Here is a 21,804-nt window from a genome sequence, read left to right as displayed (position 1 = left end):
TCCCTAGCAATTAAGTTTGAGGAGTACTTGATGAAACAGGCTGGCCAATAACTTCAGGGCCTCTCAGAGCCTTGAGTATACTGTGCTTCACTGTGAATCTACACAAAGGCATTACACTGTGTTCTATTTCACACATGTGTATACATGGAATCCTTTCTTGGTGGGGGCAGAGTCCCTCATAACTACTGTTCCGTGGAACCACTGTAAGAAAGGATGTTTTCAATGTATGACTGGTATCATTTTAGCATTGTGATTAGTCTCCTGGGAGAAAAAGTCATATTTCTCTTCAGCCAGGTGCCTCGGGAGGCATAGGAGGTGCCTAGCAGCCTCTATTTCAGAGTCCTCTGGGGCCTCACTTGCTGCATTCACTTGGCGGAAATGAGACAGATTCTGCCCATGAGACAGAAGCGCTGCATGAGTCACATTGGTTGTCAAGCCCTACCATTGCCTCGGTGCTCCCGTCTGCACAGATGCCCACCACTCTAGTGTCAGAATCACAAAAGGGAGCAACCCAGAAGGCAAAATGGCTGCTTGGAGTGGAGGACACAGGTTTGATAGGAGAGAGCTTCCCTTTGTGGTAACTTTTTTCTGGAAAACAGTGGAGGAGCCATGGACTTAAGGCAGCAGATCTTAGTCAAGGCTCCACAGCTGACTGGGTGGCTATGGACACCTTATGGGACCTTGTTAGTTGTCTGAGAATGACATCAATTACCCCTTCTGACTCACAAGGTTTGCAAGGGTCATATAGGAAACATGGAAAGTGCTATGAAAATATAAAGGGTAAATTTACATGCAAGGAGTCAGGGGTTGTCACATGGCTTTAAAAATTACAGAAATAATATAATAGGTGAATTTGATGCTAAGGGTATTTCCTCTTCCTCTGATTAAACTTGGGGAATGATAATTGTTTGAGGTCTATCATTTCAAAAATAATATGTAAAAAAAAATTTCTTACCAATATGAGTTGGTAAGAAAAATCAGAAATTTTGAACATCTGAATTGTTTTAAACACTATCACATACTCCTAATCATCCATTAAAGGACAAACAAAATAAAACTCAAAGGGCTAACTTTGAAAATTTTAAAGTGAGCCTTAATGTCTTTTTCTTATTTAGTCACCATTTATGTTATAGATTGACCAGCTTATCTAATCTTTAACTGGCACCCCATTATGAGGGAGAAAGAACAATATAGGTGACAGAATGAAGATTTAAAAAGTCCTCTGGGGACTTGCCCGGTGGTTCACTGGTTAAGAATCTGCCTTGTAACACAGGGGACATATGGCAAAAAGGGACTTACAAATAATAAATGCTGGAGAAGGTGTAGAGAAAAGGAAACCCTCCTAAACTCTTGGTGGATATAAATTGGCATTGCTACTGTGGAAAACAGTATGCAGGGTCCTCAAAAGATTAAAAATAAGGATACACAACTAGAGACAAAAAAAAAGAGAAATAGAGTTACCACATGACCCAGCAATCCCATTCTTAGACATATATCTAGAAAAAATGAAACCTGTAGTTTAAAAAAAATACATGCAACCCAGTGTTCACAGCAGTACTAGTTACAATCACCAAAATATAGAAACAACCCAAATGCCCATCAATAGACAACTGGTTTAAGAAGACAAAGTATGTATGTATATAATGAAATATTACTCAGTCATAAAAAAGAATGAAACATTGTCATTTGCAGCAACATGGATGGACATAGAGAATATTATACTAAATGAAATGTCAGACAAAGACAAATATTATATAATATAACTTATGTGTAGAATCTAAAAAATAATAAAAAATGAATTTATGTACAAAACTGAAACAGACCTAGGAAAAAAAACAATGGTTACCAAAGGGGAGAAGGAGGAAGGAAAGGGCAAATTAGGAGTGCGGGATTACAGGTATAAACTATACATAAAACAGATAAGCAACAAGGATTTACTGTATAACACAGGAAATTATATTCAGTATCCTATAATAACCTATAGTGGAATAAAAAAAATAACTGAATCACTTTTTTGTACACCTGAAACTAATACAATCTTGTAAATCAACTATATTTCAATTAAAAAAGAGAGAAAGTATCTGGATAAGCCTGACCCAATCAGGTGAGCCCAGAAAACAAACTGGACATTTCCTGAAGTCAGAAAGATTTAAAGCATGAGAGAGATATGAGCAAAGGAGGCTTTACCTTGCACCTTTGAAGGTGGAAGGTTCAGAGTAGTAAGAAGCTCTGAGTAATCTGTAAGAACTGAGAACTGACAGTAGCTTTTGGCTGACAACCAGTAAGAGAATGGGGATCTTTGTTCTAAAGCTACAAGCAACTGAATCCTTCCAACAACTGTGTGATCTTGAATGAAATCTTTGATCTCCAGAAGGCACAGAGTCCAGACAATACCTTATTTTAGTCTTATGAGACTCTGAGCAGAGGACCCAGCTAGCCAGACCTATCTCATGGACACTGTGAGACAATAAATTTGTGCTCTTTTAAGCCATTGGTTATGTAGTGATAGAAAAATGAATATGCCATCACAGCTGTCCAACAAGTGAAGGTGTAACCCTGATAGGTAGTGAGTAGTCTATCTTAAGCAGACAATGGATGTTCATCTGTGAAAGATGGTGTACAGCTATTTTTTTTTTCCCAAGAGAAATTTGAAGCAAATAATTACTGAGACACCCCTCCTGTTTAGTGATGCCGTTACTCCACAAACAACTTTAAAAGGAATGTGCCATGTCGTCCCATGTCTTTGACGCAGGGCCTATTTTGGTTCTTAAAACTGACCCTGCTAATCAGCCTATACATTTCATTTCCTTTTGATGTATATTTAGTGCTCTCTCACCATGAGCCTCATCAAACAAAAATCCTTAGTTGTACTTTTACTTCTGGGCAGACCATGTGTTTCTTTTTTATTTTTCTAGTTTGTCAACAGGTCTACATTTCATTTTATTTTATTTTGTTGGGGAGAGTTGGCAAAGATTTTTATTTTTGATTATTCATTTATTTATTGAAGAATATTGTGTTAGTTTCATGCGCACAGCAAAGTAATTCAGTATATATATATATATATATATATATATATATACACACACACACATATATAAATGCCCTTTTTCAGATTCTTTCCCCTTGTAATTATTACAAAATATTGAGTATATTTGCCATTTGCTATACAGTATTCTTGCCACCTCTTCTTCATATCTTTTGCTTCTGTTAGGTCCGTACCATTTTGGTCCTTTATTGTGCCCATCTTAGTATGAAATGTTCCCTTGGTATCTCTAATTTTCTTGAAGAGATCTCTAGTCTTTCTCATTCTATTGTTTTCCTCTATTTCTTTGCATTGATCAGTGAGGAAAGCTTTCGGATCTCTCTTTGCTATTGTTTGGAACTCTGCATTCAAATGGGTATATCCTTCCTTTTCTCCTTTGCCTTTCACTTCTCTTCTTTTCACATATATTCGTAAGGCCTCCCCAGACAACCATTTTGCCTTTTTGCAGTTTTTTTTCTTGGGGATGGTCTTGATCCCTGCCTCTTGTACCATGTCACGAACCTCCATCCATAGTTCTTCAGACACTCTATCAGATCTAATCCCTTGAATCTATTTCTCACTTCCACTGTATAATCGTAAGGGATTTGATTTAGGTCATACCTGAATGATATAACAGAAGCAGAAGATATTAAGAAGAGGTGGTAAGAATATACAGAAGAACTATACAAAAAAGATATTCATGACCCAGATAATCACAATGGCATGATCACTCACCTAGAGCCAGACATCCTGGAACGTGAAATCAAGTAGGCCTTAAGAAACATCACTACAAACAAAGCTAGTGGAGGTGATGGAATTCCAATTGAGCTATTTCAAATTCTAAAAGGTGATGCTGTGAAAGTGCTGCACTCGATATGTCAGCAAATTTGGAAAATTCAGCAGTGGCCACAGGACTGGAAAAGGTCAGTTTTCACTCCAATCCCAAAGAAAAGTAATGCCAAAGAATGTTCACACTACCATATAATTGGACTCATCTCACATGCTATCTAAGTAATGCTCAAAATTCTCCAAGCCAGGTTTCAACAGTACGTGAACTGTGAACTTCCAGATGTTCAAGGTGGATTTAGAAAAGGCAGAGGAACCAGAGATCAAATTGCCAATATCTGTTGGATCACTGAAAAAGCAAGAGGGTTCCAGAAAAACATCTATTTCTGCTTTATTGACTATGCCAAAGCCTTTGACATTATGGATCACCACAAACTGTGGGAAATTCTTCAAGAGATGGGAATACCAGACCACCTGACCTGCCTCCTGAAAAATCTGTATGTAGAACAAGAAGCAACAGTTAGAACTGGACATGGAACAACAGACTGGCTTCAAATTGGGAAAGGAATAAGTCAAGGCTATATATTGTCCCCCTGCTTATTTAACTTATATGCAGAGTACCTCATGAGAAATGCTGGGCTGAATGAAGCATAAGCTGGAATCAAGATTGTCGGGAGAAACATCAATAACCTCAGATATGCAAATGACACCACACTTATGGCGGAAAGTGAGGAAGAACTAAAGAGCCTCTTGATGAAAGTGAAAGAGAAGAGTGAAAACATCAGCTTAAAACTCAACATTCAGAAAACTAAGATCATGGCATCTGGTCCCATTATTTCATGGCAAATAAATGGGGAAACAGTGGAAACAATGACAGGCTTAATTTTGGGGGGCTCCAAAATCATTGCAGATGGTGACTGCAATCATGAAATGAAAAGATACTTACTCCTTGGAAGGAAAGTTATGACCAACCTAGACAGCATATTAAAACGCAGAGACATTACTTTACCAACAAAGGTCAGTCTAGTCAAGGCTATGGTTTTTCCAGTAGTCATGTATGGATGTCAGAGTTGGACTATAAAGAAAGCTGAGTGCTGAAGAATCAGTGGTTTTGAACTGTGGTGTTGGAGAAGACACTTGAGAGTCCCTTGGACTGCAAGGAGATCCAACCAGTCCATCCTAAAGGAAATAAATCCTGAATATTCATTGGAAGGACTGATGTTGAAGCTGAAACTCCAATACTTTGGCCACCTGATGCAAAGAACTGACTCATTTGAAAAGACTCTGATGCTGGGAAAGGTTGAAGGTGGGAGGAGAAGGGTACGACAGAGGATGAGATGGTTGCATGGCATCATTGGCTCAACGGACATGAGTTTGAGTAAACTTTGGGATTTGGTGATGGACAGGTTGGCCTGGCATGCTACAGTCCATGGGGTCACAAAGGGTCAGACACGGCTGAGTGACTGAACTGAACTGATACAGTAGGTCCTTGTGGGTTATCTATTTATATGTAGTAGTATATGTATGTAAATCCCAAACTCCTAATTTATCCCTCCCCCATAAAACTCAGTTTATCTGATCTATAGATAATAAATTACAAGTATTATTATTAATAATAATACATATTTTAATACATAATAATATCTATTTCATATGATTGTTGTGAAGATTAAATGACACCTAAGTAGATGCCCAGAAAAGTTAGTTCTTATTGTCAAATGTGGACAAAAGTGAAAGTACTCATGACATTTTATCCTTACTCAAAGGGCACTCCATGGCATGAATGCAGGACAAAACATAGAAAGCTATAACTAACAATGCTGGGTGACTAGTGATAACTAACACAAATTACTACATGTGATCACACCAAACCAGTAATAGCAGGATAAGGAACAATAGCCACACTAGCATGAGTCATTACCTACAGACAATATTATTGTGACATTAAAGAAAAGAACTTTGAAACATGGCAGAGTAAGAGATAAGAGAGCAGTTTTAAGAATATCCTCCCATTCAACACATAAAAGAACACAATTTGGCACATCCAGATAAAGACAACAAAGGGTAGACTGAATAATGAATAGAAACCTGGAGCTGTGATTGTTGTTTTAAAAAAAGAAGATAAAACATGATGAATTCTAGCTTCATAAAAGGACACAGAGACATTATCTCTTTGGCCATGATTCAAAGGACTAAAAGTTTGAGACCTACAGAGAAAAAGCTAACTTACTCTAATGTTATTGAAAAATTCTTACTTACGGAAAAACCTAACTTGTCACAACAAGAAATTGGCACTGCCATCTAGGAAAGGTAATTGAAGTACTGAGAGTTATTTATGCCATATCTTGCTTGAATAAATAAATTTGTAACTTTGAGCTGTAATAATCTGGCTTGAATAAATGAGAATGTTATGAACTGTAACCCAAAATACCCATTCCAAAAAACTTGAATCACAATTGTGCTTTTGCATTGTGGGTATGCTACAAAAATTTCAGATGGATAAATACATGAATGGTGAACATAATAAGACAGCTTACAAAAACTGAAAAAAGACCTGTTCACAAGCCCAGGAGTTCAAAATTTTAGCGCTCCAGATGCAATGAAAATTCCAGAACAAGTAGGAAGGAAACCCTTGGGGATAGTTCTATGAGATGAAGAAGATCCCACCAAAAGGGAATTTGGGGAAGAAATTATGTTTAGATGAAGCTGAGCCCTGTAATTCTCTTATCCTAAATAGTGTGACCAGTCTAGATTCTGTCTTTGGTGGTAGCTATGCAAACTACCTATAAAGAAAAGAAAACATAATTAATGTCCTCTATGAGCTAGTGCTTCACATATGTTCTCACTAAATCCCTATGAGCTAGTTACACAGATATCAGTTTTACAGCTGAGAAAATTGAGCTCAGTGAAGTAAACATATAAAAGGTCATATTATGTAAGCATCAGAGAGAGAATAATCTGGTACACTGTTTACCTCCCATACTATGAAGGGTGACTGTAATGGTGTGTATGTGTGCATTGGGATACTTGTGTATATAGTTACTACATCTAGTGAGTCTTTGAATCAATCTGGTGTTTATCTTAAAGTCTTTCTCCCAGTTTCACGTATCACAAAGGTGAGCAGTTTTCTCTTTGGCCCGAATTTGATTTCAGTTTTGACAATTTGTGCTCTGTGGAAAAAGCAAAAATTCCACTTAACCCACTTTTAGAAGCACAACTTAAGGTTTTGGCAAATAGCACTTAGCTCTGAATATTGCCTATGGTCAAATCATTTCACAGTCTGTTCAACAAGACTGGCCACTTATAATCCACTGAAATTTTGTTGGATGGTAAATTAACCAAGCTAATGTTTACTCTCAACATATAATGAATTTCAAAACGTTTCAGGAACTGTATTAAGTGCGTTGCATGCATTATCTCATTAGTTTCTCACAATAACCCAGACAAATAGTTAATGTTTTTATTTTTATTTATGAAGGAGGAAATTGAATCATCTGAAATCATGTGGATTTCCCAAGGGTTAAGTGCTTAAGTGGTAGAGACATGATTTGAACTTGGTTTTCTTATGCCCTATCTCCAGCTTTTAACTGTGATGTCAGACAACTTCCATTGTTTTACAACCAGCCACATTTTTCACGAAAGGAATCTAAAGTTCAGAGAATTAAATCATTTACCCAGATCACATTAACTGGCATGTGATGGAGCAAGAAATAGGAATGAGGGCTTCTAGAAGGTAGCAGAGTAGGCTGTAAAGAACAGAGGCTCTGCTGACAGACTTGGATAAGGCTCTGAATTGTGACCTTACAGAACAACCTCCGTCAAAAGGCACATGCATATTTCAGTTACTCCTAGTCAGCACCAAGGCTGTCTACTCTGTACTCAGGGTCTAGGAAAAGACTATTAAGGCTGTGCCACCTCTCCTAGTATTTGGAGCACAGAATTCTGTTGGGAAACAAAGAAATGAGGGAACAGTGCTGCTTCGAGAAACTACAATTCATGTTTATTCAAAGATGGGCACAACCTCTGTGCTATTCAACTCCAGTAATAAGTGGCAGGTGTGGGGTCCTCAGCCAATGGAGTACAGCCTGTTTCCATTGCCAACCTTCACTCAGTTTATATTGCAACTCGAAACTGAGTCACCTCTTTCCCTCCTTTGACTGAAAAGTGGGAGTGTTAATTGCTCAGCCGTGTCTGACTCTTTGCGACCTCATGGACTGTAGGCCACCAGGTTGCTCTCTTCGTGGAATTCTCCAGGCAAGAATACTGGAATGGGTTGCCATTTCCTTCTGCAGGGGATCTTCCTGACCCAGGGATCAAACCCAGGTCTTATGCGTTACAGGCAGATTCCTGACTGTCTGAGCCACTAGGAGCCTATTATCAAACCACTGCTAACATTGACTGAGCACTTCCTTTGTGCTCAGCACCTTATACTTCTTGTTTAACCTTCACAACTATTTGTCCAGGTGTGTGTTATTAATATCCCCTAAGTACAGAGATGGAAATTGAGACTTCGAGAGGTTGAGTCCTGAGGTCACATAGCTAACAGGTGGCAAAGCTCACTTCACTGAAAGGAGCTTGAGATTTTGATCTCACCCCTGTTCGTGGTACCTTTGCATTTACAAAACCTCTACATTCTACTTGTCTTCCGATTCTGGCTCACGTGATATTCCTGGCTCTCTCATCTATCCTGCATTTCTTAGTGGGTTTTACTAGAACTGAATCAGTATTTAGGAGAAATCTGAGTGAATCCTACTGTATCAAAGAATAATCATTTAGAACAATCAAATTATAGTTGAGATTAATTGGTTAAAATGAAAATATGATAAACTCAAATCACACAAGCATTGACAAGACAATTGAGACTAGATTGAAAGAGTGCCAAATAAAGTAGTGATTCTTTTAGCTGAGACCTCAAGTTCCATATCTAGTCACATATCTAGGAAAACTGAGAAAGGTTAGAAAGGAATTTTATTAAGATTTATGAGGCCAGTTTATCAACGAAGCAAAAACATTCCTTCTGTTCATCTTTGCTCAAGGAGCTACACAGTTCTGAAAGTTACTCTGACATTTGCAAGGTCTTTTATTTCTGTCTATCTATTATCTTTTTTTTTTTTTTTTTTTTTAACTGATTTTTTTTAACAGATCAGGGAGAAAGCTGTTGATATTTTAATACTGAGCTGTTTCCAGCTATAAGCAATGTCTTTCACAGAAATTTATCTTGGTTATTAGAGATGTGATTTTTAACTCTGCTCCTATGTATCTTGGCACTTTCCAGTCATCCACAGCTCAAGACAGCTACTGTCTTCCTGGGTCACCAAACTTCCTACTTCCCATAGAAATCCTTTCTATGGTCGTTTTCTTTTATCATTCACTTCCCAAATTTTGCTGTCATTCTCTCTTTCTCAATTCAATCACACTAAAGTAAGTAAAGTAACTTCCACCTGCTTGGACATCTAATAACAAACTCCACTTTTGTTTTATTTTTTATCGACATATATACATAAGTGATGTCAAAGAGTACACTGATCTTCACTGTACAGTTCCATGAATTTAATCATCAATTAGTTAAATGGGATTGCTAATGGTTAGTCCTCAAACTTAATAAACCTCTCTATTTGTATCTTTGCTCTCAGTAATAATGTGTAATTTTCAATTCAGAGGTCCTGCACAATTTTGATAGAACTATTACAAGATAATTGATTTTTTCCCCTTGATAGTACTACAAATGATATTTAACTTTACTCTCAAGTTGTTTGTTACTAGTATATTTAAATACAATTGGTTTTTCTATATTGACACAGTATCCAAAAACCTTGATAAGTTCACTCACTAACTCTGATAACTGCATTCTTTTGAATTTCTTTATGACTGTAATCACATTATCTACTCATAGAGTTTTACTTCTTTTTTCCAAAGGTATTGAGATATAATTGGCATATAAAAATTTTTAAGTTTAAAGTATGCAACATGTTGATTAGATATACTTAAATACTGTGAAATGATTATCACGATAATATTAGCTAACACCTCCATCATCTCACATAATTATCACTTCTCTTTCGTGGTGAGAACATTTAAGACTTCCGCTCTTAGCAACTTTCAAGTATATAATATCGTATTAGTACTTTTCATTTTCTAATTAATATAAACATTATTTCATTTTCTTGTCTTATGCAATGGTTAAGATTTCCAGTACTATATTGTATACTAGTGGTGATTGCTGGTAACCTTATTTTGCTTGTCACTTCAAGAGCAGTAATATTTTATCATTAAGCATGATATTAGCTGAAAGGTGTTCTTATCTGTTGCTAGGTTGCTGAGAGGTTTCTTTCTTTTTTAATGTATTGATATTAAATTTTATGAAAATTTCTCTGTATCTGATTATCATTTTCCTCCTCAAGTTAATTTACCAAAATACATTGATTTTCAAGTTCTTGTAATCCTAGAATAAACTGCATTTGATAATGACACATCACTTTTTAAGTATTTCACTGATTTAGAAAAGGTATTTCAGGATAATTTCATCCATGTTTCTTATAAATCCTAGCCTATAATTTTTCTTTCTTATTACATACCTATCTGATCTTGGTATCTGAATATGCCAGCCTCATAAAATGAGTTGGAAGCATTCCTACCTCCTCTATTTATGACAGAGTTTGTGAAAGACTATATTATTTCTACCTCAAATATTTGGAAGGATTCACAAGCCATCTGGGATTTGAAGATCTTTTTTTTTTGGTATTAGGGCTTTTAGTTACACATTCCTTTTCTTTAAAAACCATAAAATATTCGGATTTGAGTTATTAACCCCTCTAAGTACAAATCTGGCAATATTGATTTTGTCTATTGTATGTCTGCTTTCTATCTTATTCATTTCTCCTCCTATCTTTATTATTTCTTTCTTTATGTTTTAAAATCTCCAATAATGAGGGTAAATTTAAGTTCTATCAAGTATGCTTTACAAGTTTTGAAACTGTGTTTATAGATGCTCAAAAATTTAAGATTGTTATGTCTCTTTGTTGAATGAATCTTTGTCCTTTTTCTCTTCTTTTTTTTTAAGAGTCTATTTTGTCTGCCATTAATATAGCTTTCCTGATTCTCTTTCCTTAGTGTTTGTATGCTATGTTTTCCCCTTGTTTATCCTTTTAATCTATCTGCTTCTTTACATTTAAAGTGTGTCTCTTTTAAACAGCATATACTAAATCTTTTATTGTCTAGCCTGATCATCTTTGCTTTCAATCATAGAATTAAGACCTTTTGCATTTAATGTAATTACTGATATAGTTAGGTTAAAGTTCATCATGTTGCTATTTGTTGTCCCTCTATTTTATCTGTTCTTTTCTTCACTTAACATTATATCTATATCATATCATGCCCCGGAAAAGGCAATGGCACCCCACTCCAGTATTCTTGCCTGGAAAATCCCATGGACGGAGGAGCCTGGTGGGCTGCAGTCCATGGGGTCGCTAAGAGTTGGACATGACCGAGCAACTTCACTTTCACTTCTCACTTTCATGCATTGGAGAAGGAAATGGCAACCCACTCCAGTGTTCTTGCCTAGAGAATCCCAGGGATGGGGGAGCCTGGTGGGCTGCCATCTATGAGGTCGCATAGAGTTGCACACGACTGAAGAGATGCAGCAGCAGCAGCAGCATATCGTGCCCATACTCCTACATTGAGTTCATACATTTTGTTTTAAATGGCTCCACAATAGCCCATTGTTTTGACTCACATCTTATCGAACTGTTAGCTATCATTTATTCCTTCTAATAATTTTGCTATTACAGATAATGCTGTGCTGAAATCTTTATATACATCACTTTCTGTATTATTTCCTTACGGTATACTTTTGAGTGTGGAATTACTGATTCAAGGGATAGAAACATCTTTATAATTCTTAATACAATTTATCACCTTGCTTTCTCTAAGAATTACTCAATGTATAAGGTTATTGGAAGTATGTAGCTGTGGTGATTTCATTGAAGTCTTGATAGCATTGTGAGTTACTTTTTTAATAAAAAAATTGTTGTATAGAAAAGACCTGATGTAAAACCAGAATTATGATGACCAATGCCATTGCTGGATGTAAGTAAACAGAAAAAAGTTATGTTGTCTACAAATGTGCTCATTTCAGCTAAAAGCTGGACTAAAATTCCAAACTATTCTGCTTCTATTTTGTGTACTCTTGGGCTTTGGAAATAGACCCTGTAAATAACTTTGTAAACCACATCTCCCGAGTCTCGCAATGGCAGGTGGATTCTTTGCCACTGAGTCACCTGGGAAGCCCTTTAAGTTCTGTTATGAATAGCTATATATTGAGGGGAACATGATTTATGGAAAAATTATACCTTCATCAGAAGACCAGGACATGCCTGTACCAATGAGTTCAGAAGGCCCACCATGAGACACCTCCCCTCATAGGGCGCTGTCCCACCAACAACAGCCAAATCTAATATTATGCAAACAAACCTGTCTCCCTGTTCATAATGGACTGAACCAGAGAAGGCTACTAGAGTTAAAGGAAGCTAGCACATCGGCTGATCAATGACCCGGCACCTGGAGCCAAATGATGAGTTGGTATAATTGAAAGTTTAAAGAAAACAGAAAATAAATGATGAACCACTGGGTCAAATGCTGCAGTTTTGTCTGAAGATACAGACATATAGTTATGGATGCCCAGGGAAGTCCAGTCTCTTAGGAGACATTTCAGGCACTTCAATTTCAAAATAAATGAACTTAAGCACCTGCAGACTGGGACCTCCCTGGCAGCCCAGGGGTCAAGATGTAGCCTTGCAATGCGGGGCATGTGGGTCTGATTCCTGGTCAGGGAGGTAGGATCCCACATGCCTCATGGCCAAGAAGAAAAAAAAAAACAAAGCATAAAACAGAAGCAATACTGTAACAAATTCAATAAAGACTTTAAAAATGAACCACATCAAAAAAAAAAAAAAAAAAGCTTTAAAAACAAAGAAACACCTTCAGACTTAGCACAGTAGGGCTGTAGCTTGATTTGCTTTTGTGTGTTTAGTTGTTCAGTGATGTCCGACTCTTTGCGACCCCATGGACTGCAGCCCGCCAGGTTCCCCTGTCCATTGGTGTCTCCAGGCAAGAATAATGAAGTGGGTTGCCGTGTCTTCCTCCAGGGGATCTTCCCAACTCAGGGATCGAACACGGATCTCCCACATTTCAGGCGGATTCTTTACCATCTGAAAATTTGCTTTTAGTGAAACACAATTTCTATCTTTGCTCTACATTTCACTTTTCTTTCTTTATCTTAAGGTATGTGTTTCTTTCTAACACTAGAATTAATATTGTGTATGTGACTGTGTCCACACAAGCCACCTCTTACATGCCCAGGACTGGAGCTAAGCAACCATGGGGTCGTGTGCCTGGTGGAGACGGAGCCTTGTGAGTGGAGAGGTCAATCAGCCATGGCAAAGTGGTTATGAAATGCCAGTCTTCGAGGAATAACTTCCCTCTCCAATATTAAAGATGCATAAATTATTCAATCCCATTAGAAGAGGGTTTTACAGAGAAGTATTCAAAGTCACTAAAATTCACTTTTCTTTTTAAAAGAGCATCTTCACAGCATTTATATTATCTATAGTGAAACAGATCACCAGCCCAGGTGGGATGCATGAGACAAGTGCTCGGGCCTGGTGCACTGGGAAGACCCAGAGGAATCGGGTGGAGAGGGAGGTGGGAGGGGGGGTCGGGATGGGGAAAAAAAAAAGAAAAAAAGAAAAAAAAAAAAAAAGAATGAATACTGGGCTTCCCTGGGGGTCCAGTGGTTGAGAACCCATCTTGCGATGCAGGGGACAGTAGGTCAGTCCCTGGTTTGAGAAGATCCCACGTGCTCTGGGGCAACTAAGCCCATGTGCCACAACTACTGAAGCCCACACACCCCAGCCTGTGCCTTGCAATAAGAGAGGCTCATGCAGAGGGAAGCCTGCACTCTGAAACTAAAGAGGAGCCCTGGCTCTCTGCAACTAGAGAAAGTCACTTGCAGCAACGAAGACTCAGTACAGCCTAAACTAAAAATAATAAATTTTAAAAAATTAAAGCTAAAGCTATTCCATTTTTTAAAATGTAAAAGAATGCATATTTAGGACATAATATATGCACTGGCATATACTCTTTATTTGAGTCTAATAAACCTAGTGTAACTGACAAATAAAACCAAAGCAGGTTTACAGAATCAAAGGAAAGATAGGAGAGAGACAAAGGAGCTCTAACTGAAAATATGCTTAAAGCAGAGTGAACATGTGTTTCTAAGATACATGTAAAGCTTATCATGAATAATTTCCAAATAGCTGCATCACGAAACTTAATGGATAATTTTTCCCCAAGTAGGTGATCCTATTCAGGAGTAGTGGAAAGAAACTCTTAACCTTGTAATTACTTTGCAGAACACGTAAAGTGACATTATCTCATTTGAGTCCAAGAGCCCTGTAAGGTACATATTTCTAACTGCTTTTGTAGAAGAGTAAATTGGAATTCCCTAGAAATGAAATGATTTACTTAAGTTTACATAGTTGGAAGCCAACAGAGTGGTGACTCTAACTTATGTCTTTGCCTCTTAAGCCTGTGACCTTTTCAATATGTTTAAGGGTTACTTTCATCAACTTGTATTGAAACCTTGATCTACCAGAGGTCTTTATTAGAAAATATTAATTAAAATGATTATTTTGAAGATGAAAACTTTCCCAAAGAATTAAGCCAAAAGATTTATTATAAGCATGATGGCTCAGATGGTAAAGCATCTGCCTACAATGCAGGAGACCCGGGTTCAATCCCTCGATTGGGAAGATCTCCTGGAGAAGGAAATGGCAACCCACTTCAGTATTCTTGCCTGGAAAATCCCATGGACGAGGAGCCTGGTTGGCTACAGTCCATGGGGTCGCAAAGAGTTGGACACGACTGAACGACTTCACTTTCACTTTCAAATTGTCGTAAGGACTTCTCTGGTGGTCCAGCAGTTAAGAATCTGTCAACGTAGGGGTTCAATCCCTGGTCAGGGAAGATTCTACGTACTACAGGGCAACTAAGCCTGCAGACACATCTACCAAAGCACACGTGTCCTAGAGGCTGTGCTCCACAAGAGAAGTCCATGCACCACAACTAGAGAAAGCCCACATGCAGCAATAAAGACTCAGCACAGTCAAAAATAAATAAACTTTAAAAAATAAACTGGCATAAAATTCAGGAGATTCCATCACTGAAAGTGCTGTAGAAAAACCTATTTTTTTGATATTACACTCCTATGATCTGGACCCCGAATTTCAGTCATAGAAAACACACCCACACACACAATAACAGCAGAAAGTAAAATAATGGTAGAGTAACGATGCCACTCATAATCAGGAGCCCTGTGGGTTTTCTAAATACACTATCTGGTTTTTTGAGTTTATCCTGTTTGGGACTCTCTGTGTTTCTTGGACCTGTGTGAGTATTTCCTTCCCCATTTTAGGGAAGTTTTCAGCTATTATCTCCTCGAGTATTTTCTCATGGCCTTTTTTTTTTTGTCTTCTTCTTCTGGGACTCCTATGATTCTATCTAGTTTTTTGAAATTTAGAAAACAATACTGTGAAATTTCATGATAGGAGGTGGAAACTAGAAATTAGCTTTAATTAAGAAAATCTATTGTTTTTGGCTATTTGTCTTCCCCTAAAACTACATCTAGTCTAGTCAAGGCTACGGTTTCTCCAGTAGTCATGTATGGATGTGACAGTTGGACTATACAGAAAGCTGAGCGCCAAAGAATTGATGCTTTTGAACTGTGGTGTTAGAGAAGACTCTTAAGAGTCCCTTGGACTGCAAGGAGATCCAACCAGTCCATCCTAAAGGAGATCAGTCCTGGGTGTTCATTGGAAGGACTGATGTTGAAGCTGAAACTCCAACACTCTGGCCACCTGATACGAAGAGCTGACTCATTTGAAAAGACCCTGGTGCTGGGAAAGATTGAGGGCAGGAGAAGGAGACGACAGATGATGAGGTGGTTGGATGGCATCACCGACTCAATGGACATGGGTTTGGGTGAACTCCGGGAGTTGGTGATGGACAGGGAGGCCTGGCATGTTGTGGTTCATGGGGGTCACAAAGAGTCGGACAAGACTGAGTGACTGAACTGAACTGAAAACTACATCTCAAGTCTTCACTCAATTCATGACAAGTGTTAACTAATCAATTATTAAAAACAGAAATATTTCAGCATGTTACTCTCAGGATAAATACCTATAAGGTGTCTGTTGAAAATCTTTCACGTGTACAAATAATCTCTTAATTTATATCACCCTACTGTTTTACAAAGCAGTACATTTATGCACACTTTCATTCCTTAAGCAAGATATGAATCCTATTGGTCATAATTTATCATCTTCCTCCAATAAGTTCATATTAATAATTGTTAAAAGCCTTTTATCTAAAGGAAGTAAATCTGATCTAAAACATAGGTATTTTATATTAATAAATCTGAGGTGACTCATGAATATTTAGAACCAAATAAGTCTGCCTGTTCCTTGCTCCTAACATTTTAGTTCCATGTGCCAGGATAGCAAAATGAATCCTTCCTTCTTTTTCTTTTTTTTTTAATTGTATCAGCTGACAGCTGTAAGCAATGGATCTGATCCCACCAACCAAAACTAGATTCCTTTCCCAACCCAAGCTGCACCTAAAGATTGTGTGTCCTGGAACAAAATGTGTGTTTGTGTGGGGAAAAAAATAGTGATCTTTTATTTACTCTCCAGGAGGTGTTTGGTTACCAGACCCAGAAGCTACGCAGAGTTCTCTTCCTTGTGACATCCGTGCTGACCTGTGGGGTCCTTACCCTGTTATTCTACTGGAAGCCCCAGTGGAGGGTATGGGCCTATTGTATCCCATGCTCCTTGCAAGAAGCAGACACTGTTTTGCTAAGGACGACGGTGCGTTCCCTTCTGTGTTGCATCTAGTACATAACCTGTGATGATCAGCATTCCAGAGCAGATCCTCCTTGATTTAAGGGCTTCCCTGCCCCCAGATACAATATGGCAAAACTGTCCTTGCCATCTATTTGCTACATCTTATTTTGACCCAGGAATGTAGGACATTTCCTCCACATCTGCCTGTAGAAATTTCTGCCACGTCAGGCTAATTGTAAGTGCTCTTAGCCATAGCATGAGCATTGGCTGCCAGTGTTATAACTCTTAAACATATACAAGGGAATTACTGTTCAGTTTTTCAAAAACATGTGTTTTGAGGGATATTATACATTTTAAACACCTAGATGTCATTTTAGGATAGCTGGAGACTATTTCCTGGATATGAACTTTCTTGCAAAGTGTATCTTTCTCTTTTTTCCCTAGCACAGAGGTTCTCAAATTTTAGTGCAAATCAGAATTACCTGGAGGACTCTTTAAAACACAGACTGTTAGCCTCCCAATAATATCTGACCCAGCAGGTTTGGGGTGAGACTAAGACCCTACATGTCTAGCAAGTTCCAAGGTGATGCAGATGCTTTTATCAGTAGCCCAAACTTTGGCAACCACTGATCTAGGACTTGGCAGGTATTTGGTTGACTGACTGCTTTATGGAATAACACTTCAGAATTTCACGGGCTGAATTGTCTTATCTAGGATGAATTTCAAAGATATATAAGGAAGAAGGTAATCTGCCTCTACTTATCCACACTTAAGATTCCTATAAACAAGAACTCAGAAGAACCCCTGGTGGCTGACTGCCACTCAGTCATAAACAAAGCTGTATTGAAGCCAGAATTAAAAGTAAGTGATTTGACTTTAACAGTACAATGTTACAGCATGTTTTCTTTGCAAGAGTATAATGTATTTATTGGATGAAAGTTCTGAAAACACACCGCTGGGCTGAAAATTATAGCTCTATGTCAAGAAAAGTGAGAGCTGTTTGAGGACCTGGACTAACCAACCCTCATCTTCCTTGATGGGCTTTACTTTGTGAATGACATCTATTCTATCAGGGTATACCTGGTAGCTCAGTTGATAAAGAATCCACCTGCAATGTGGAAGACCTGGGTTTGATCCCTGGGTTGGGAAGGTCACAAACAGACACAACTGAGTGGTTTTACTTTCTTTTCACTTTTCTGTTCTATCTCATTTGTACTTGCAGTTGCGATGTATCCAAGTGCAGAAAATCAGGTATGTTTGGAACAACTCGGAGAAGAAGTTTCAGAAGGTTGGGTAAGTCTGATTTTTGTCCTCACCACGCATCAGAATATAACGGAAGAACACTGATTTGTTGAGTACCATGAACTGAAGTACGGTTCCTGTCCTGACCACATCCTAGGTTGCTGGAAGATAGCAACAGCTGCTATGACATCCATCACACATTTGGACTGGGTCTTACCACTGAAGAACAAGAGATCAGGTAGGGTTTGGGGTACTCCAGAGAAAATTTTGCTAGCATAAATGCAAATGTTGCATGGCTTAGGATGAGTGAATTGTTGGTATAAGGCTACATCAACTTCACATAATCCCAGTTCATTTACTGGCATCAGAGTGTTCTAAATTATTCTCATCGTAGGCACACTTATTAAAAAGGGAAGACTCAAAGAACAATGCAATCAAATAAGATTTGATCTTTTCTCTCAGGATTATAGAACAGCATTCTCTGTGTTGTCTCTTTTCTTTCCTCAAAAAAAAACTTGAGTCATTTCATAAACATCAGCTTCTTAAGCCTCCAGGTCTTCTGAGAGACAGAAAGACAATATAATGATTGCATTTTACTAGGAGAACTGGCCCTGGAGATGAGGATTTTGTTTGCTCAGTTAATTATGTCATTCACCACTATTATTTACAGAATCTAGAACAGTGCCTGATTCATGGTAGAAATTCAATAGACTTGTGTGGAAGGAATGAATAAATAAATGCATTCATTGATCTGTGAACTAAACTCCTCTAATATGCCAAGCATTTTGCAAGGCACTAGGGATCTAAGGATAAATAAGACTTAGTCATGGTCCAAGAGACATTTCCCACCAGTCAGAAAGAGAGACAAAGAATAGAGGTACAGTTTTGAGGATGAGATCTATAAAGGCACATAGGTTAGGAAATGATAGGATAATAGTAGCACAGGAAATGCTTAGGCTTCTCATTAACTCACAGTGACCTAGAGTCCCTGCTTCACTCATCTGTAATTTAAAATGGTGAATTCTGGTGACTTTGAAAGTAAACCATTGCAAAATTTCCCAAGAATCTTAATAATCCCCTATATTTCTTGCCCAGTTTTAGAGATAAAAAGAAGGATTTGCCTGATCTTCCTCATACTTGGTCAGAAACACAAATTCTCAAATGAAGGTGCAATTCAGTCCTTAAAATACAGGTTCTTGGGTTCTTCTCCATAATTCTGATTTAGTAAGTAGAAGCTAGGGTGGTTGTGAGAGAAAAACAGGATTTTTAGCAAGCATCTCCATGATCTGTATTCACACCAAGCCTGTGAGTTATTGATCTATTATTGTTTTCAAGTTTTCCCTCTGTTTGAACACTATGAAAAAGGAACTGGGCATCTAGATTCTGACAATATTCCAAAATGCCTTAGAAACAGGGTATCATTATATAAGATTTCAGATACAATGCTTAAATACTGAAGTACAAAAAGTTTTCAAAGTCATTAAAAACACACTGCTTTCCTAGCACTAAGCACAAAACATTTAAAGGATTGATCTATTTAGGAAATGTAGTTGATGAATATAGATATACTCTGCCTAAGAAACCATTTCCCCAGATTTTCCATCCATGTAGCTATGTCATGTTTATTTATTTATCAGGTGCCAAGCTTTAATAAACATCATACATAATTAAATTTAAATTTGGTCCACACAATAAAGAACTTGACAATCTAATAAGCAAGATAAAGTATATAGTTTCCCAAATATGAAGAATAGAGGAGATAATCTACTTAGAAATATATAGTCATATTTTATTTTGTGAGTTTTTCCATTTGGAGAGTAAAGAGAGAAAGTAAAATATGGAACATTCCTCACCCATCCATAAATTTTCCCTTTTATTTTTTTTAATGTAAGACTAAACACTTTTTCCAAAAATGAAATATGATGGATTGGTTGGTTGAGTGATAGCTTAAGAGTCTCCTCAATGAATTTGAGCTTGCTTGCATGAAAAGCAAGGACCCAATATAAGAAATAAATAAAGAGGGATACACAAAAGTTTCTGATCATGAAAAGTCATAAAAAAATACAGCTTCCCCTTTCAGTCTTCCTAGCAGCCAGGCAAAGAGAGAAAATGCAAAGATGAACATAGTTCTCACTTTTCAGTAGCAAAAAGCAAACGAAGACATCAGGAGTGACACATTTACCCTGGAGAGAAACTGTCAGAGGGTATCAAGAGGATTGAAACTGGGTCTCCTGCACAATAGGTGGATCCTTTACCCTCTGAGCCACCAGGGAAGCCATCAAGAGGAAAGCAGGAAAATTATTCCAGAAGGTTCCCTGCTTTCACCTTCACTCATCCATGAACTGAACACAACTTGCCATCTTAGTGACTGTCCTAGACAGGTCTACAGACAGTTGGAGTAATTCTCTTACCTCATGGACACAGGGCCCTGTGAAAAAACACACCTACCTCATCCCCCATTCATCCAAGCTGTCTTCCTATTAGAACAGTTTTTTTTCAGTTGAGTAACACTTCATCTCCTCACTCAGCCCTCCCTGTCCCTGCCTCCTCTGTTTAGCCTCCTGAAAACATAAGAACTTTCTGACAGAAGAGATCCAGGTACCTCATAACTGGGGGTTAGCTCCAGACCAATCACCTTATTGGTATCCCAGAACTCTTGAAGGGGGAAAAAGAAAAAAAAAGCTTTGATGGCTAGGGTTTACCAATTTCTGTAATAGGGATACTCCAACCATTGCTTATTCCAGTGTGACATCACTGAATGTGGGGCTGTGGAGTGGTACTCACAATTGGCTTGGTGATTCTGTAGGATCAAACTTAATTCTCAACACTTGTTACACCACTGAGAAAAAAGGCATGCTTGTTAGTACCAGAGGAAAAAAATCTGAGTGGACAGCAGCAAAAGAGGATGGGTTTGCCTTCAATGCTAAGCTCCAAGCTGATAGAAGCTTTTCCCAGAGAATAGAGAGGAAAAAAAAAATAAGCAAGGGGAAGGCAGGGGAGAGAGAGATCGGGGCTGCTATGAAATCCTACCCTTTTACTCCTCAGGTCTTGTGGGAAGCCAAAGTCAGAAAAGAAATCACATCTGTATACCATGACCTTTATCCTTTTGGAAATCTCCATCTTTAGAAATACAACCAAGTGTAGACGCTTGTCCAACAGATCAGTTCTTTGAAAAAGAACAAGGAAGAATTGATCAGAGTGGAGGAGACAGGCTTCACTCATTGTTCTGGAAGCTGATAAGATTGTCTCAAATCTTAGTATGAGATTAGAAGTCAATAACATACTTAAAAATATAACCTACGTTTCTATGGCTCTGGGTCCACTGAAAGTATAAAATCACTTAACTCCAATGCTTTGTTTCAGAGCAAAACATTATGAAAGCACAAGTAAGCCTAAGACCTGAGTCTCCCTGGTGAGATAGTCCCGGGATTTCTCCACCCCCACCTCCATTTAGATGCCCTCTTGGTCCTCTGTGTTCTGGATCTTCACGCCTGGGAATGCTCTGTGCACGTCCCCACAAAAGCTGATGAGCAGCACCTCAATTAGCTCCCATACAGGGCATGAAACTGCAAGAACTTGACTTTCTCTGAGGTTATCTGGAAACGTGCTTTAGGAAATGAAAGAAAGGAACACGTCACAGATGAAGACTAAAGAGAAAAAATAAAATGGCTTTTGTCATTTGCAAAATGTATAAATTATAAAGTATAGAAGCAGGCTCTGCACTGCTAACGTAGGGAAATTTTTCCCCTGAAAGCAATTTCTCAAACCATACTAATCTTGCTTTTATTATTATTTTAAAATGGGAGGGGTCAAAGACTAACATACCTGTCATACTCTACAACATACCCAAATGCCAGC

General features: G+C 38.0%; 1 protein-coding gene across 1 annotated transcript in view; it reads left to right on the top strand.

The window, feature by feature from the left end:
- ATP13A5 (ATPase 13A5) overlaps positions 1-21,804 on the top strand; it is a 127,450-nt gene that overhangs the window by 19,993 nt on the left and 85,653 nt on the right. Inside the window, exons 3-6 of the mRNA XM_061168024.1 lie at positions 16,555-16,728; positions 17,419-17,565; positions 17,927-17,997; positions 18,104-18,184. Of these exons, the coding sequence (XP_061024007.1) occupies positions 16,555-16,728; positions 17,419-17,565; positions 17,927-17,997; positions 18,104-18,184 (473 nt within the window). The remainder of the gene's footprint in view (positions 1-16,554; positions 16,729-17,418; positions 17,566-17,926; positions 17,998-18,103; positions 18,185-21,804) is intronic.

Source organism: Dama dama, chromosome 19, assembly GCF_033118175.1.
Source record: "Dama dama isolate Ldn47 chromosome 19, ASM3311817v1, whole genome shotgun sequence".
Classification (NCBI taxonomy): Eukaryota; Metazoa; Chordata; class Mammalia; order Artiodactyla; family Cervidae; genus Dama; species Dama dama.
Note: the sequence above shows the minus strand (reverse complement) of the source record. Positions and strands in the feature narration are given on the sequence as shown.